Source organism: Dermacentor andersoni, chromosome 5 (genome assembly GCF_023375885.2).
Source record: "Dermacentor andersoni chromosome 5, qqDerAnde1_hic_scaffold, whole genome shotgun sequence".
Classification (NCBI taxonomy): Eukaryota; Metazoa; Arthropoda; class Arachnida; order Ixodida; family Ixodidae; genus Dermacentor; species Dermacentor andersoni.
In genome coordinates this window covers 21,231,415-21,249,441 of record NC_092818.1, presented here as the reverse complement: position 1 = coordinate 21,249,441, position 18,027 = coordinate 21,231,415, and the positions used below count along the sequence as shown (strand labels likewise).

Genomic DNA, 18,027 nt, shown 5'->3' with positions numbered 1-18,027 from the left:
ACGCGTCGCAACCCCCAAAGTTCTTCTGAGATACGCACGCGTCCTCAGCGTGACAGAAAACGGCCTCCGTGGCTCGATGATTATGTCTCTTGAATCTAGAGCGCATTGCCGTCTTCGAAATGCCACGGCTAGGGGCCTCGCTGTGACATTTAGGAGACAGTTCACATTTTTCGTTCACAAAGGTATAAAATGTGTTCCTTGTTGCGGTGCAGTGGGTCTTGTGCCGTGTTCCTTGTCGGACTTTGTTTGAGTGACTGCCTGTGTTTTGGTGCCCAAGACTGGTGCGCGTGTATGTGAACTTGGGCGGGAACGAACTGAATTTGTCCTTGGACTTAAGTGCGCGTCATGTGTGCGCGCTTCACTGTATGCTTACTTTGTTTCCAGGGGGGGATGATGTAGTATAGTGTCGCCCCCTGCCAGATCTCTGTGTTATCATACATTTATGTTTCTAGTAGTTTAGCTAGATGGCGCACCCCCCCTTCTGTCATGTGACGAGCTGGGACCAATCGGGAGGTGTCATCTGGCACGTGAAGTCCTTTTTAGTAATAAACAGCCGCGAGCCGGCTGGGTCTTCGTTCCGGTTTTCATCGGGAGCAGTTAGCTCCGTGTCTCCCTCTCTGCGTCGGCGCTCGCCGCGCGTTCGCTGGGCGTGGGCCCCCACTTGCCTGCCGCTGCCGACACATCAGAAGGTACAAGAACAGTGGGCGTGACGCGCTCTCGATCGGCATGAGCAGTCCAAAACTACCTATCGATGTAGGAATATTCCGTATAAAGTAATCTTAGGGATTCCTGGCTGACGCATGCGTCTTTACTTCCTAATGAGAACCGTCCCTGCTGGTTCATGGGTTGTCTAGTCCTTCCTTTTATACAAAAGTAAGCGTTCACGTCTTTATAAACCTGCATAGAGCATCCCGAATAATTCCTTGCACGTGTTCGAAAAAAAATTTTGTGTTCACAGCTGCACTGTACTTGCGCAAATTTTGCAGAAAGATCGAATTTTGGTGTCGACTTCGTTTAGTACGACATTTGGAGCAGTTAATTGCCTGGTTTTCAAGAATAAAGGGCAAGTTTACCTTCGCCTATGGAGTTGCGTGCTGCTGCCGGGACTGCACAACCATGAACTTCTTTCACCGCTTGCCGTCAGCTGCAGAAAGCAGCGTTTCAAGGAGGGCAGTCGCTGTTCCTGGAGCGAGCAACAAGCGACAGCCCTTCCTGAAATCCTGCTTTCTGCAGCTGACGGCAGGCGGCGACATAAGCTTATGCTTGCGCCGACGCGGCCGCGTTTCGCATCCCCATAAGCGCTGAAAAATTTGCATTTTTTTTACGAACCAGATAAGAAACTGCGCCAAATGATATACTAAACGAAGTCGACGCTAATTTGCAATCTTACCGCAAAATTTTTGCAGGAACAGTGCAGCGGTGAACGCAAATATTTTTTCGAACACGCGCAGCGAAACATTGAAGACGCTGTATTTGACAGATGTAACTCTCTCTACTACCATCATTGCTTTCTTAGGCGGGAACGCGTCCTGAGCAACATCACTGGATGAGCTGCAATGGCATTTCGCTGCTGAGCTCGGTTTTGCCGTTAGGGTCTTCATGTTAGGACTCCATGTGGCAGTAGCTGCATTCCAATGGCACCGGGACGCAATAATGCTTGCCTACTTATTTTCTTGCTCGTTAAGCAACTCCTTATAATCAATATTATCCTGGAACGACCTACTACGGCAACTCTCTTAGCCATGGGTAGATGTTGGTCGATCAACATCGCAAATAACTCAAGCATGGCCGTGCAGAAATCAGTTTTCAGGCTAGTAGACTCTCAGAAGACTGCTGTATGGGTCTGATATACCGGGTGTTTTTATAAGGCAATTTTTTTAATTGCCTGTGATAGATAGCATAATTCCAACCCTTGATCTAAATTACTGGAAGAGGCGGCCATTACTTCTACAAGAAATAAAGATGCCTAGTCAAATATAGAACATAATTGCATTAACTAACCCTTCATTTAATTATTTTACGGAACATATTGAAATCCTCGAATCATAACCGATGAATTCGCAAGGCGTATACATTTACAACGAATTCTCAGCACTGCACCAGTTTTGAGATAACTTTCTAAGTTTACGACGATCGCATTGGTGTTCCAGTTACTTTTGTGCTTCAATGCATAACATAGCGCTTTATTAAAAGAAAGAACGGTAATACATTTCGTCGGACACTTTGAAAATTATTATTGACACGTGGACTTGTCTATCTCTTTCGGATGAGCGCTTATCACATCCTAGCAAGTGTTATCACTCAGCCCAGGACGCGCCCGCGTGTATAGGAAGTTTCCCGAATGTTATTGATGGTTTTGTTTTCACCGTAACTCGTGTAATCTGACTGTTTGTGCGACGCGAATTGTGTGGAACTTTCTGGAAGACACGCGGGCACCACCGTTTACTCTGGAACATTCGATTAGTTGTGTATAAAAGCCGACGCGCTTGGCCGGCAGATCAGATTTTTGACGATCGCCAATTGCGTTGTCCTTTGAGTGGAACTTCCTTTTCAGGGAATAAGTTCGCCGAATAAAACGCTATTTTTTTTCAATCACACTTTAGCTGCCTTCTTCACCATTGCTTCTACATGGCAATATCTCGAACCTTATGCAGTTCTGAGAATTCGTCGCATGTTGATACGCGTTTCGAACTCACCAGCTATAATTGATATATTTGCATATGTGCTGTAAGTAATGTAATAATAATTAGCATAAGTGTGTCAATTGTTCCATTAGGCATCTTGATTTGGCATAGAACTAATGGTCACCTCATCGAATAATTTAGATCAGTGGTTTGAATTGTGTTATGCACCACAGGCAAATTTTTAATATTTTGCACCTTCTAAAAGCTACCTGGTATACAGCAAAATTTATATGCACCCGAGACAAAACACTGAAAGCTGTTCGGACATTCCTTTGTTACACCATTATACAAGTTTACCAGCGAAATTTGAAAAAGTGAACATAACACGCACAATGTAGGATGAATGCCCGCCTGCAAAGTAAAACTCGATTTCCAAATTGTGTTTTGTTTTTACGAACAAAAATTGCCAATGAGTCGTTGGCACTTCAGGTGAAATGGAGCATTGACCTGATATCGCAATTTTTACTCACAAGCACCAGATGTCAGTTCATTGTTCAGTGCGCTTATCATTGAACATTTATTTTTTCGTGGACCATGTATTGATATGGCCGATTGATTCAGCAAAAGGTTACGGCTGCGGGCAGTTTCAGGATTTTATAGTGGACAATGAATATGACACCTTGACAAGGAGTGCTTTAGCGTGAGTGTGTCCTCAAAATAACAATAAAATTACTTACGCAAATTTACAGCCAGAACCATTTTGAAAAATATTACGACTGCTCATGAGGCGATACGAAATTTGTTTGAAGAATTACAATTTGGTACATTGAGAAAAGAAGAAATTTAGAAATGTCTGCATTTTGTGGGAGACAACGATATTACAGAATTATTATCGTTATTGCTATGAAAATTATGCAGACAACATGAACGTGTTTTACCTTTGTTCACGTAATAGTTTGTTCGTTTAAGAATATTGAAAGTGCTTGCGCAAAATGTAACAATTTTCATCTGGCAATATTCATGCTTGTCCGGATTTTTCTAGCGCAGGCGTGATGGCATAAAAGTCTGTCATGCTCATTAAACGCAAACTATTTTCAACTATTCCTCTACTTGAAAACACCAAGAAGTTGATTTTGTATAAGGGAGATACTGTAGAAGTGTAAGCAACTTCAAACTCTCCCGGGCCTTAGCCAGCAGTTTGCAAAATTATTTCCTTTACTATGATTCATAAAGCTAGTAGTGTTTTTATGCGATATTTGCATGTGAAACCGGAGTATTTTTTTGTTCCGTCTATATACACCGCACGTATTTGCATTTTAACTATCCCCCTCAACACACGCAGGCAACTGCTACTGCAAAATTCTACCCAAAAAAATCGCACTAGTACTCCGTTGTTCCGTTATTCGTACCAAGAAGCGCCCTTGCCTTGTTGCTTACTCTAAAAGGGTCCACTTAATGTTGACAAAAATGGAAAACACTATTAGGCAAGGAGCATGAGGAAAAAATGACAGCTCTAATATTGTGGTGTACTTAATTTCAAAGCTTTTTGTTTGCATTACGCAGATTTCGGCCATCGAGATGAAAGTTTTCCTCAATTTCACGACGAACATGGTGCGTAGCCTTTTCGGTGTCTGACCCGATTGCATGACTACCTCAAAAATCTAACAGCGGTAATCTACACCTAGATTCTACTAAGCGAGACCCTGTTTAGGAATAGCTGGGACGATATGTTTTTCGGAATATGCGCTCCAGATAAACATCCCTTAAGATTATATTAAGACTTCGGAAAAATCATATGGGTTATTCTCAGGCGTGTGCACCACGTGGTGGGCCCGTTTACGCTGGCAAGACGCCCGCACTGGTGTAGGTATCGTCAACGAGGTCGGATATTTTGCTCGGCTGCTACAAACCATCCTAGTGGAGCACGCTTGAGAAGCTGGATTTAGAGGATGTTTGTTTACTCGCCTGGCAACTTGACAAACCATGATCGATATGGCTTAATGCTCTAATTGTGCGTGCTATGTCTGTCCAGAGCCAGTGAGAACCAGCCTTGGCCAGGAGGCGCTACGGCAGTTCTAGTGTGCTGGTAAAATATGATGCCTTCCTTCAATATAGAGGTGGCGGAAATGGCGTATTTTTTACGACAACAGTTGCGTGCCTCCATCAATGCTTGTTTGTATCACTGGTGGCGTATGATATAAGCTATGCGGTCGTTCACAAGCACTCTCTGGCGACATAGCTGTATTTATCCCGTAAACCTCACCACAAGACACATTCTGGTGTCGCAGATGATTTCAGGCCGTAGTTGTTTCATTAGAAAAGATTCCTCTAGATACAGAGAATATGTTGTATACGATAGTAGCTGTGTTTCTAGTGGCTGGTCTACCAATTGGAATCAAATAGCATCGTGCCGGTTCGCATTTGTTGGTGACGTCCTTTGTTTCTGCTGTTCGCATTTCTTTCGTGACACTTGGGCTTCTCTTCAAATGTACAGCGAAATCGAGACTTGAAGGTGAGTGGTTCGCTATTATTTTATATAGCACATTCTGATTTTGAAAATTGACCATGAAATCCTGTTTTATTTTTTCTAGCAATAACTGTCACCTCTAAATGTACGCATCATAAGTGTGGGTGTGTTGTGGCGTTTGCTCGCGTTACCTCCAACGTAGTATGCCAAATAAAAGCTCATTTGCATTTCATCTTAGTTGCGCTATAGAAGAGGATTACTACAGAATTTCTTAGCTTTTATTAAAATTCATTGCTTAGTAACTCAGGGGACCAACTGCAATGCATGCTCACTGACCTGGAGAGGCAGAGCAGAAGGGTGGGACTAAAAATTAATCTGCAGAAAACTAAAGTAATGTTTAACAGTCTCGGAAGGGAACAGCAGTTTACGATAGGTAGCGAGGCACTGGAAGTGGTAAGGGAATACATCTACTTAGGACAGGTAGTGACTGCTGATCCGGATCATGAGAGTGAAATAATCAGAAGAATAAGAATGGGCTGGGGTGCGTTTGGCAGGCATTCTGAGATCATGAACAGCAGGTTGCCATTATCCCTCAAGAGAAAAGTTTATAACAGCTGTGTCTTACCAGTACTCACGTACGGGGCAGAAACCTGGAGGCTTACGAAAAGGGTTCTGCTTAAATTGAGGACGACGCAACGAGCTATGGAAAGAAGAATGATAGGTGTAACATTAAGGGATAAGAAAAGAGCAGATTGGGTGAGGGAACAAACGCGCGTTAATGACATCTTAGTTGAAATCAAGAAAAAGAAATGGGCATGGGCAGGACATGTAATGAGGAGGGAAGGTAACCGATGGTCATTAAGGGTTACGGACTGGATTCCGAGGGAAGGGAAGCGTAGCAGGGGGCGACAGAAAGTTAGGTGGGCAGATGAGATTAGGAAGTTTGGAGGGTCAACATGGCCACAATTAGTACATGACCGGGGCAGTTGGAGAAGTATGGGAGAGGCCTTTGCCCTGCAGTGGGCGTAACCAGGCTGATGATGATGATGATGATGATGATGATGATGATGATGATGATGATGAAAATTTATTCAGGAATCAAACACAATAAAAAGGAAGGTCAAAACAGCAAGAGCAAAGAAAACACGCACCTACTTTACTAGTGTATAACGCGAACGTTCAAGCGTTATAGCTGTGGTGGAGGCTAGGCGTTTTTCTTTTTCCAATGCTGCCGCTCTCAATCGGGAGCATAACAGGTTGGCGTATTGAGCGTACGTAGTAGAAAAAAAATTTGAAATTATATATTTCTATGTGCAAATGGAACATATATATTCAAGCTGGAGCAAGATAGCACGGTGGCATAGCAGAGTGTGGGTGTAGGTCAGTTAGTGATTCATGAATTCGGAAACTTACCGCAAGGAACACACGAGACTTGAAAAAAGGGACAATACGAAGCGAAGAAAGAAATAGCAAGGTACACCAGTTGGTTAGGATACATCGTTCTTTTTGTGACAGCGCAAAAGCAACACGGCACAAAAAGAAGTACAACAGTGCGAGAAAGAAGCAACAGCGCCATGTTGTGTATTGCTTCCTTTTCGTTGTGTTCTGTTCGAGCTGGTAAAATAACGTATGATGAATATATATTCAATGCATATTCACGCGTGATTTGCGACACTTTAAATAACAAACATATATCACGGAAAATGTTCGCATGAGCAGTGCCTATACTAATTTTAACATAGAACTAGAAAGTGTAGAAAATAACTTAACATACAAACAGAAGAAAAAAGACAATAAAATACAAAAAAGGAAGGGCAATCACGCAATTTAAAAAAAAAAGCCTTCAAGGTGAGACAGTCAACGTGTTGAGCCGCGTACATTTGCGTGATGTCAATTTAGAGCATGTGCCTTAATCTTCGTATGGAACTAAAAGAGAGACTGCTTGCTATACAGCGATATAATTGGTTCAGTTTACGTACTGCTGAATTATTTAAATGCGTCTAACTTCTGAGAATATTCCATAATTTTATGTAGATGCTTATGTAGGCTTTCAAGTGATTGACTAAGCGACACACTGAGGCTTGTCAGTTACATAACTAATATAAACAACTTGGAAAAAAAAGTTTAGTGAGGCCTGCCTTGGCTCTAGCATTTAATGCCTGAAGGCTGGAGGCAAGCAATATGTTACTAGGAGAATCCGTAAGTTGATATTTCTTGTGAATGTACCTAACAGCCTTATTTTGAACCGTCTCTAGCTTTTTAAGGTTATTCTTCGAATGGCGAAACCATACCGTATTAGCGTACTCTAAAAGAGATCTCGCCAAGGCCGTGTGGGCCAGGAATATCGTGGTCTGTGGTGAGAGTTTTAGGCATTCGTTAAGGCTTAACAGTTGGCGCAGTTGAGCCGCAGCGATGCTGCTGATGTGAACGTCCCATTTCAAACCAAATGTTAGCCTAATCCCTAAATTTTTATGTTCTCCTAATTTTGGTAAGGGCTGGTCCTTAATAAGATAAAGTAGTATAACTGGTATTTGCCAATTATGGCACCAGTATGCCAGCATTCTAAGCGATTTATTAAGTGGGTTGTTTTCAATGTGACTGCTAATTTCTCAATAATTTGTGCAATCATGGGCAAATAACTTTATACTGCTCTCTATTTTACTGTTCATATAATTAACATACAATAATACCTGGCCCAAGCACGGATCTCAGCGGTAGTCCGGATGTTCCTGGTGAAGCTTTAAATGACATGTTTTCTAATGATACCGATTGGGATCTGTAAAAATCTTAATTCCAGGCGCCTACTTTCGTTTTTGCTAGCACGTCTTCTAGTTTCGCTATTAGGTGTTTCTGGCAGACAGAATAAAATGCTTATGATATATCAAGTAGTATCAGATCAATTCGACTGTTATTATTGATAGCGTGCGCGAGGTCATGAACTATTTCAGGGAGCTGAATAATGGTGGACGAAACCGCAAGAAAACCTTGTTGATTAGGTGATAGGTAGTTTATCATCTCTGGAGAGTTCGTGTTGTATTTCAGCCTTGTATTCTCTAGCAACTTACATGACGTGCATATTAATATATCGGCCTGAAATTAGCGTCATGTATGTGTCTCCCAATGTGTGGATTGGTGTTACTTTGACGATTTTCAAATGATTTGGCAGTTTAGAAAGTAAAAGTGACTTTAGAAAGGTTATGCCGAGCTACTTGCTACACGATTTCGTATATGTTTCCAGGGAACGCTAGAAATTTTGTTAGGACCGTTAGCCTTTTTAAGACCTAGTTTTACTAGGAAGGTAAGAATTCCCACATCACTGATGTGGTAGGAGCCAATATTCGCATTAGTAGCCACTCTGATGGGAGATAAAAAGCCAAAATTTTCTTTAATTAGTGAGGTAAAAAAATCCCTGTATTGGCTTCCTTTATCGGCGTTTTCTTCTGGCCACGGTTTGAACGCAGAAGACGTGGTCAGGCGAATATACCTCCAGAATATTTGCGAATTGCTGGTAATAAAGTTCAGAACGGTTACCTTAACGTATTTTTCTTTAGCTTGTAATTTTTTTCCTTCTTTGTCAGAGATTGCCAGTTTTCAGTTTTATATTGGATCCCGAGCAATATTTTGAATTGTTTGATGTAATCTTTCAAATCATCGTTTTGCTTGGATGACTTCTAGAGTTCTCCACATGTTACTTTGCCGAGGTCGTTTGTACTTAAGAAGTATGAAGTTTATCATGCAATGAAGAACAATGCTTTTGAAATAGACCCATAGCGCGTTGACATTTACAGATGCTCCTAAAGCAATTTGAGGAATGAGTGCAGCTAATGTACAGGGTACGAGAAAAAATTTTACTGAGGGGCCTGATTTTAATAACATATCGCAAGAAGCCAACAAAGGCACCAAAGACAACATAGGGGAAATAATTGTACTTACTATTTGAATTAAATGAATAATTCAATTAGTAAGCGTTAGTAATTTCCCCTATATTGTCTGGGGCGTCTATATTGTCTGTGGCTTATGATCTCATGTGCAAGGTAGGTCAATATGCTACAGTCGCCAGCCCTTGCCAAGTTAGGTACATGTAATGCAGGTGGTGAGGCTTTATATGTGCTATGTAATCGTAGGAGCCGTAGTAGTATTTCGTAATCTGGTATATCGTCAGTGCTATGAACCTGGCTCTGCCTTGCAGGAAAAACGGCTGCTAAGAAATATAAAGACTGGTACATTCGCGATGGAACCTCGTGCACGCGTAGGTTGCAATGCCACCTGTTTAAAGTTGAATAATTATGACAACTAGGGCATTCTAGGCGAATGATGTGTTGTTCACATCCTGTTAATGTCTGGAAAGTTAGCCTCCCATTACGATGACTCGACAGTTACCGCCGTGCTGCTGCATGAATTCCTGAAGGCCGGCTATGAACTCATGACTTGCGGATGGACTTCGACAAACACATCCGGTGCAAATTGAATTGTCCAAAATCTTACAAACTGCTGCTGAAGCACCCTCAAACCTCGGCAGGAACATAAATAAAAAGCATTTATTATTATTAGGCCCACATCGCCACCGCGACTTGATTGCTTTTCTCTTGTGGTTAAGTAGTCTTGCCGGTGCAATTTTCTGGCTATGGATAGCAGATAAAAAAGTCGTTTCAGTGACTCTATCTCAAGATCACGAGCAAATAACATGTTATGAAATATGTTACGTTTGTTCAGTGTAATCCTGGTGCTTATATTGATGAGTATTAGATCCGTAACTGCACACGGCTCGGATTCACGCGCCAATTTATCTCTTCGGCGTTCTTTTTGAAGCTTTATTGTTCTTTTGGCAAACTAGAGATGTATGGCCGATTGCTGCTGCTGTCTATCGAACGCGGGGGATGGTTTGTCATGTTTATCACAGTTCTTTTTGCGCAATGTCGCGAAGCTTCTTCCTGTTTCTCGAAGTTGTCGTGAAAGTCTTCCCCGATAGACAAATTAGTAATATTCAGTTTCTAGCCTCTCTTTAAAATGTCTTGATCTTTTGTCTCAAAAGTACGAGCTTACATACAACAGGCCTTGCCTTCTTTCTTCTAGCCTTGCCAAAGCGGTGGATGCGTTTAATAGTTACCCCTTCCGAACAAATCATGCCCTTCACTATTTTTTCGGTTAGCTGTATCTTCTAGTACCCCATTCGTTTCTCCTTCAACCTACGGATTGCCATATACAATGAAATGTGACCTCCTACTATGATTCTCCAGGTCGTTGTTTGTTTCTTCAAGTGTTTCAATTGTGCAATTCATACTAATAACCTAGTTTTGCAAGCATCCAATTTTCTTTCCACTGTCTAAATGCGCCTAATTTGGTTCCTGTATCAAGCTGTTGCTTTTCCATAATGTGCTTGATATCTGCAGCAATTTTCTTAAGTTCCCAAGCGAGCTGCGTAACGTCTGGCCCTAGGTCGGTTTCACTGTCCCCTCCCGGCAAGAACCAGGCTCCTAAATTACACTGTAGTTTTGATCGCAAAAGGAAATCGCCATAGGCACTCCAGCACTACCAAAAACGCCTTGCTGTGCCATTACACGTACCATAACGTTTCCTCACCTACACTATGTACGCGAGTGGGGTTAATTGGGATTTACATGCTGGTAAAACTGCCACGCCTAGTGACCACAGGGTTTCCGATGCAGCCTTTCATAGCTCCGATGTGATGTGGTGCTGCCTTGATATGTGCTAAATGGTCCGCACGTGTAGCCGTTTGCAGTTGCACTGCATAATCTAACAAGATCTGGCGGGAACCAGCTTGTTTCGTTGTGCCCTTGCGCAGCCGAAGTCGCGACGAACCACTTCGCCTGTCCAGCGCACGTTCATAGAATTGACGCAAACAAGATCAGCACAATGTAGACGAACAGGTTCATTGTGTTCTGCATGCTGCCAGTGCTACCATGCTTCCGATCTCAAACACGCTGAATCACTTCGGGGGTTTGAAGTGTGTGCTTCCTCCATGACATCTTTTGTGGCGTTCTGAGACATCTATTGCGCGCCTTCCCGGTGGTCGAATGCTTGGCTGCTTACAAAGCAAAGCATATAATGGCGTTCGCCGTTATTTTCACGCGATATAATTACGCGGCTGGTGTCCCTGAAATTCTGCGTTCGCGCCAGCGGCGTCAGAGTTTTCCGTGAGCGAAAGTTTTCGTATACATTTAGGTAAATATATGTGCCACACTTACTATAGGGTATGTAGTATATGCGAGTTATATTGCCACACCATTCTGTAAATAAAGTTGATAATACCTTGTCTTATATTACTGACTGCTGGCTAAGTTATTCCTCGGAATTTTGAGAATGATTGCCTGAAAACAAATGTCATGAAACAAAACATTGACAGTGCGTGCATTTCACGTTGTTCTTCTCAGACTTAAGTATTCAAAGTGCGAAACGAAAACGGAAACCTAACAGTGATGTTATCTTTTTAGGCGCGATCGTGCACAACCTCCGGGATAGGCCCACGCAAGACGTCATGTTTGTACCATGAATCTCGCCTTCGTGCATAGCCTTCGCCGCCAGTGTTTCCCGATAAACGTTACGGTTACATGAGCTGCACTTGCCGGGAAGCATGAGAAGCAGTCAGGGAGCTTTGAATGCTATCGCGTTCCATTCTTAAAGGCGAAGCTTAAGCGTTCTCCAAATTTTTAAACTTCCTCTGCCTAACGCGACGTGACGGCTAATGCTAATTGTGTGCTAATTGTGTCAATGTTTTCCCTGCAAACGTCTTAACCTCATCCGCGCACCTAAATTTCTGCCACTCCCTGCTACGCTTCCGTTCTCTTGAAATCGTGTGTATAACCCTTAACGACCATCGGTTATATTCCCTCCTCATTACATGCCCTGCCCTTGCCCATTTCTTTTTCTTGATTTCAACTAAGATGTCATTAACACGTCTTAGTTCCCTCACCCACTCTGCTCTCTTATCCCACCCCCTTCACGTTACGCCCATCATTCTTTATTCCGTAGCTCGTTGCGTCGTCCTCAATTTAAGTAGAACCCTTTTCGTAAGCCTCCAGGCTTCTGACCCGTAGGTGAGTACTGGTAAGACACAGCTGTTACACACTTTTGTCTTGAGGGATAACGGCAACAGGCCGTTCATGATCTCAGAATACCTGCAAACGCACGCCAGCCCATTTTTGTTCTGATTATTTCAGTGTCATGATCAGGATCCGCGGTCACTACCTGCGCTAAGTAGATGTATTCCCTTCCCATTTCCAGTGCCTCGCTACCTATCGTAAACTGCTGTTCTCTTCCGAGACTGTTAAACTTAGCTTTAGTTTTCTCCAGATGAATTTTTAGACCTGCCCTTCTAGTTTGCCTATCTCGGAATAGCTCGCATAATAATTTATGCTGACAGCCGATACAAGGTGCAAACTATAACAGTGTAGGGCCAGATAAATATTTATGTGATCCACAGTGCTTTGCTTGCATGCAATATACAAGTGAGGTGGGGTACCTACACACAATTACTAAACGTCTGGCCACTCGGGCTAGAAAGCGTGGTATGCTGCATGTCGACGAAGGCGCGCCAAAATACTAAACCATGAAGTCAATATCGCCTTACCTTCTGTTGAAGATGGTGACTTGCACTGAATGACAAAAGGCAGGATGCGCTGAGCTTCACAATCCATGATTTGAAATAATCATCGCAGGCGGAAGCGTTTTAGGATTCGTGGCCTTGCACAAAGGTATATTGTACGTAACTGCGAACCGGTGAGAGCGCTAGGCCCGACAGTCACAACACGATTACACATGCTTTGCCGCTCTCCTGCAGAGAATTCTGGGACGTCGCTAGCTTTTATCACATGGTACATTTCTCCTCACATGTCCCCCTCCCACCTGGTCTCCGGATGCACGCCGCGTTCTAGTGCTGGGCCGAGTGTCCTTTCTCTGACTGCGGTGACAACCTACGCGCGCTGCCACGCGATTACGAAATGATCATAGGCGAAGGTCACAAAAAAGCAGCTTGATGCCTCAGTGTCAGTGGTCCTCAAACACGTACATAGCAAGCATATCTGTGAGGGCACGCTTGAGGCGTTCAGTAAGGCCGTTTGCCTGTCGACGGTAAGCAGTGGTAAACTCGTGATTGGTCGAGCCGGAGCGAAGAATGCCGCCGACTACTTTATACAAGAAGCCGAGGCCACGTTCCTTGATTATCTGACTAGGAGCACCATGGCGCAAGGTAATATCGTGAAGAATTAAATCGGCTGCAATTTGTGGGAAGTGCTGGTGTCACAGCCTACCACATTGCGTTGTCAGTAGCTATTTTCAGTGGTTGACATGGGGAAAGGCCCTAGAATATCGAGTCCACCCTGAAAAAGTGGTGAATCAGGGATGTCAGGGGGCTGAAGGATAACAGCAGGTAGTAGGGCAGGCGTCTTGCGTCTTTCGCAGACGCCATCAGCCTCAACTCACAGTGGCACAGAACGGTGATACGCCTAGGGGTCTCGTGGTCGGTGGATCGCTGGCCCAAAAAGCAGAACGAATATGCGCGAGAATAACAAGCAAGAGATCAGTGCCGTCAGCGCGGGCATTGTAGCGGTGCCAGGTGCCCTTGTGAAACACAAACACCTGTAGAGAAATATCAGGGTGTGGAGAGTTGCGACTGTCTATACTTGGCCGCAAATATGAGTCACGGCGCTCTTCGACAGCTATTTTCAAGCAGCCTGCAATGGAGAGTAGAAAGGCCACAGCTCATATTCCATTACATCAGGGCGATCGATAGGGCATTGAGACAAGCTGTCGATGTCTTGTTGAAGCCGTTCAGATTTGTAGAACACAGAAAACGCGTATTCTTGCAAGCGTATTGCCCAATGACCAAGGCGAACAGTGGAGTCCTTGAGCGAAGAAAGCCTGCAAAGTGGTATGTGGTCTGTAATAGCTGAGAAGTGCCTGCCATACAGGTATGGTCGGAAATTTGAGATGACCCAGACGAGAGCTAAGCACTCGCGTTCTTTGACGGCGTAATTTGACGGCGACAGAAGGCGGCTTGCGTAAGCGACCTTGCGGTATAGGCATTGTTGCTGTTGCTCGAGAACGGCGCCTATACCCTGGCCACTGGCATCGATACAATCATCCGTGCTGGCTGACGGGTTGCAATGTGCTCTAATTGGGTGGCATCGTTAGGATGGCAACGAGCGACGACGGAGCGTCTACTTATTCACGATCCGAAACAAAAATGACTTCCTTCTTGAGCCATCTCGTGTGAGGGCGGGCTACTTTCTCGAAGCTCTGGAGAAAACGGCAGAAGTACGAGCATAAATGAAAAAAATACTGCAGACGTCCGCGGTCTACGGCGAAGTAGGAAACTGATTAACCGCGCGGATTTTGGCGAGGTCTGATTGCACAGCTGCAGCATCAAGGTGGCCGAGTACGCAGATTTGACGGCGCCCAAATCGACATTTCGACGAATTAAACTGAAGGCGAGCATGGCAAGAAATATCAAGCAATGCGGACAGGCGAGCGCGATGGTTTTCAAAGTAGTAAAAAACGATAACATCGCGCAGGCAGCAAATCCACATGATGCCTCGAAGAAGAACGTCCATCATGCGCTTCGCGGCAGAAGAGCGTTACATAAGCCAATAGGCAATTATTTAAATTGATAGGGGCCAGCAGGACTCATGAAGGCGGTCTCCTCTCGGTCATGGCTGTCTACAGCGATGTGCCAGTATCCTGAGCGTAGGGCGATTGAAAAAAAATGTCTGACGCCGTGGAAGCAGTCGAGTGCCTCATAAATAAGCGGGATAGGATACAGATCACTCTTGGTAATCTGGTTCAGATGAAGGTAGTCTGCGCAGCATCTGCAGCGATGGTGCTGCTTTTTCACACGTATGACGGGCAAGCCCCCAAGACTGCACGAGGGCTCAATTCTGCTTTTGCCAAGCATTTTATCCATTTCCTGTTGTATGACAGCACGCTCCGGAGCTGACACACGGTAAGGCCTTCAGTAAATGGGACTCGCATCGCCGGTGTCATTACGATGGGTGACGATGGAAGTCTGGCCCAGAGCACGGTCGCCAAAGTGAAAGATATCCTTGTAGGAAAGCAGCACGCGCATAAGGATAGCGGCATGTGCCGGTCGAGGTCTCCCGATGTCACCTGTGTGAAGTGGCCGCAGGCCCAACCTGACTGCGATGAAGGCAGTAAAAAATCCGGTGTAGGTTCTGTGGCTACGGCAGAAACCATGTGGTAGGCCATTCGGTTAGATGCACTAGTGATATGCCGCGAGTAAGAACTTTCGCCGACAGGCCAAAATTTAGGAAGGGATTAGAGGTTGGGTTGTTTGTAACTATCGCCGTTGAATATGGCAGCGCGGAGTTGCAACCATGGTTATCTCAGGAATTGGGAAGGCAACGTAGTCGCCATTGGGTAGGGGTGGAAAGGGTGAAGGTTCTACGTATATTGCGGCTTGTGGTAGCAGTGGAAGAATGACGACGGAGCGTAGGTGGCGTGGGCCGGCAGCGGCGTTGTCGGCGCACGAAAGCAGTTCTAGCAGGAGAAGACCTGCGGAGCAGTCGATAAGAGCAGCGTTTGTACAATGCAAGTCAATTCCAAGGATAACGTCATGGGGGCTCTATTGTAGGTCAGCAAAAGAGTAGGGGCGGTATTAACAAAGCTGCGCTGTTCGTGGCCAATTTCTTAGCAAGAAAAGTTCTTACGCTAAGATAAGGGTGCAACCAAGTGGCAACGCATTTAACTTACGGAGTCGTAGTATGGCGAGGAAGGAGCCAAGCTCGGACTTAACGACAAGAAGTGAAAAAAGTGCGCTCAATTGATAGTGTGATAGCACATCATGCATATGTACTTAAGCCTATTTTACTACAGCAAATTACTGCACACCTCCATTCGACAGCTTCATTTTCCGGGTGTCTATTACAGCGCCGACAAGCGCAAGTGCGCTCGCCCGTTCACCGTACCTCCGTTAAGAGTATTGAAGTGGAAGTGTTACGCATTCTTCTCACAGTTATAGTAGATTTAGGACTGATGCATAGATAGTGACAGAGTTGGTGCAGAAAGAGATGCTCAGTCGGAGCAGTTGCCGGCCAGGTCTGCTAGGCTAATCCCACCTGTATACACTAGCACCACCACCGTATAACAAAACGACTGTCTTTATTCGATAGTAATTACGAGCTTCATATGGATGCTAATTACGGAAATGAAAAAAAAACTGCATGATACATAGTTCGTATGACCTCAAGGCAAGGGGCCCAGAACTTGTACGTTCATCGGTATGGTATGTGATCGCGCAGCACACGGTTGCAGGTGCGGTTCTGCCGCCGCGCATACATAGGCTCAATATCAGCTCTCTCGGCAGTCGGTACCGTCTCAGGCCTTAGTCGATGAGGCCGTCGAGCGCCAAACGACGTCGAAATGCGATCTCCTTTCACATAGGGTCTATGTCGAGGGCACGGAGAGATTTGAAAGTATCCCTAAATAAGAAATGCAGATAGAAGCCATTGATAACAACGCATCCAAGTTATGACAGATAACTTCACTACGTTATATCCGCGCGTGCAAGTTTCGCGGCCTATCACACTTTGAGATCGTATCAGCATTCATCGCTTCGGCTTGGCTTCTCCGCCGCTGATAAGCTGCCTCTCATAACCCAAGTGACACCTCGAACAAGTCAACATCAACCACGATGATGAGCGCCAACTTTGCCAGAAATGTACCAGCGTCACAAGAACACATGCTCAAGTGCACGTCAGAATACTGCACAGTTCCGTACACGAAACACATAGCGGTTCAACATTCAAGTTGGTTTCGGATCAATTGCCCGCTCAATGTACTTCGAAGTGAAAATTTAGGCGTGCCACAAAGGTATAGGCACGCGTCATCCTAGGCTATCAGTTGGGGCATCTGGCCAATAAGCCGCAACAGCGCGTTACAACGCTTACCCGCGTCAGCTCGAGCGGCGCAGATAGACACAATTTATTGTGAAGTCGTCATCTGCGACGGCCGTTTCGGGTTTGTGGATTGCCTTACGCTTACTATTTGCGGCAGTAGTGACGTTCGCATCTGTGGTGCCATATATGCATTTTTTGTAGTACGGCGCTCGTCTTTCCAGCGGCGGGCATCGCAAGCCTGCTGATCTTACGAACAGTTTAGCTTTGTGAATAGGCTTTCCTCTTAAGCTTTTTTATACGCCCAAATTTGTTCATAAGTTCGCTTAGTGAATTCCACCTCGGATGTGTGGTGACCAGATATGGCGATGCTAGCACTGCACGTTACAAGCACGGCAGGTGCGCTCCCGTCGGCTACTCTGAGGGTGGGTGAAGCCGCAAATATCCGGAATCTCTGGAAGCAGCAGCGGAGGTTCGATCCCATTACATAAATTTGTGCGCCGGCCGGTATTAACAGAAGCAGTAACCGCCACACCATCAACCAGAATTTGAAGAAGGTTGCACCGTCTATGAGAGGTGACTTGATGATTTTCAAGCCGGCTCATAAATGCGACGTCACCTCCGGGGGCTGCAGAAGCTAGTTTTTCGAGAGGCGGTGGAAGGTAGACAGATATCGGCGAGGTGGGGTTGAGCGGCACGGACGACGCTCGGGCGATGGTGAGCTGCTGCTCCGGTTTTCCCTAAGAGGGCTTTAAATAGTTGAGACCTCGGGAGAGAGTGACGAAGCAAGTGGTGCACGTTCCGGGCGCCACTGATTGTAAAAGGTTCGTTGGTATAACGTGGGTCAGCGGCTGCGGTAAGGGTGGACGATGTGTCTAGTTTAGAGCATGTGAAGTAGATGGGCCGGTAATCAAGCTCGCGCCATTCGGCTGGATATTGAGAAGGTGGCGTGGAGGTCGTGTTCGCTACAGCAGCAGCGACAACTTGGGAGACCAGTTTGGGAGAAGCATTACCGGCATAAAAGGAGGGCAAAATGCCCGCATTGGCGACTTTTCTTGAACCACTGCCT

At 45.1% G+C, this 18,027-nt stretch overlaps 1 protein-coding gene across 7 annotated transcripts in view; it reads left to right on the top strand.

The window, feature by feature from the left end:
• Nucleotides 1-18,027, top strand: part of LOC129384594 (uncharacterized) — a 165,419-nt gene that overhangs the window by 119,342 nt on the left and 28,050 nt on the right. For 5 of the 7 annotated variants that reach the window (XM_055070148.2, XM_055070144.2, XM_055070143.2 and 2 more), the window contains 2 exons: nt 4,188-4,235; nt 5,119-5,136. The exons of 1 other annotated variant lie outside the window; for it this stretch is intronic. In XM_055070148.2, the coding sequence (XP_054926123.1) occupies nt 4,188-4,235; nt 5,119-5,136 (66 nt within the window). The remainder of the gene's footprint in view (nt 1-4,187; nt 4,236-5,118; nt 5,137-18,027) is intronic. One more of the 7 variants, XM_055070145.1, reaches the window with a different exon arrangement.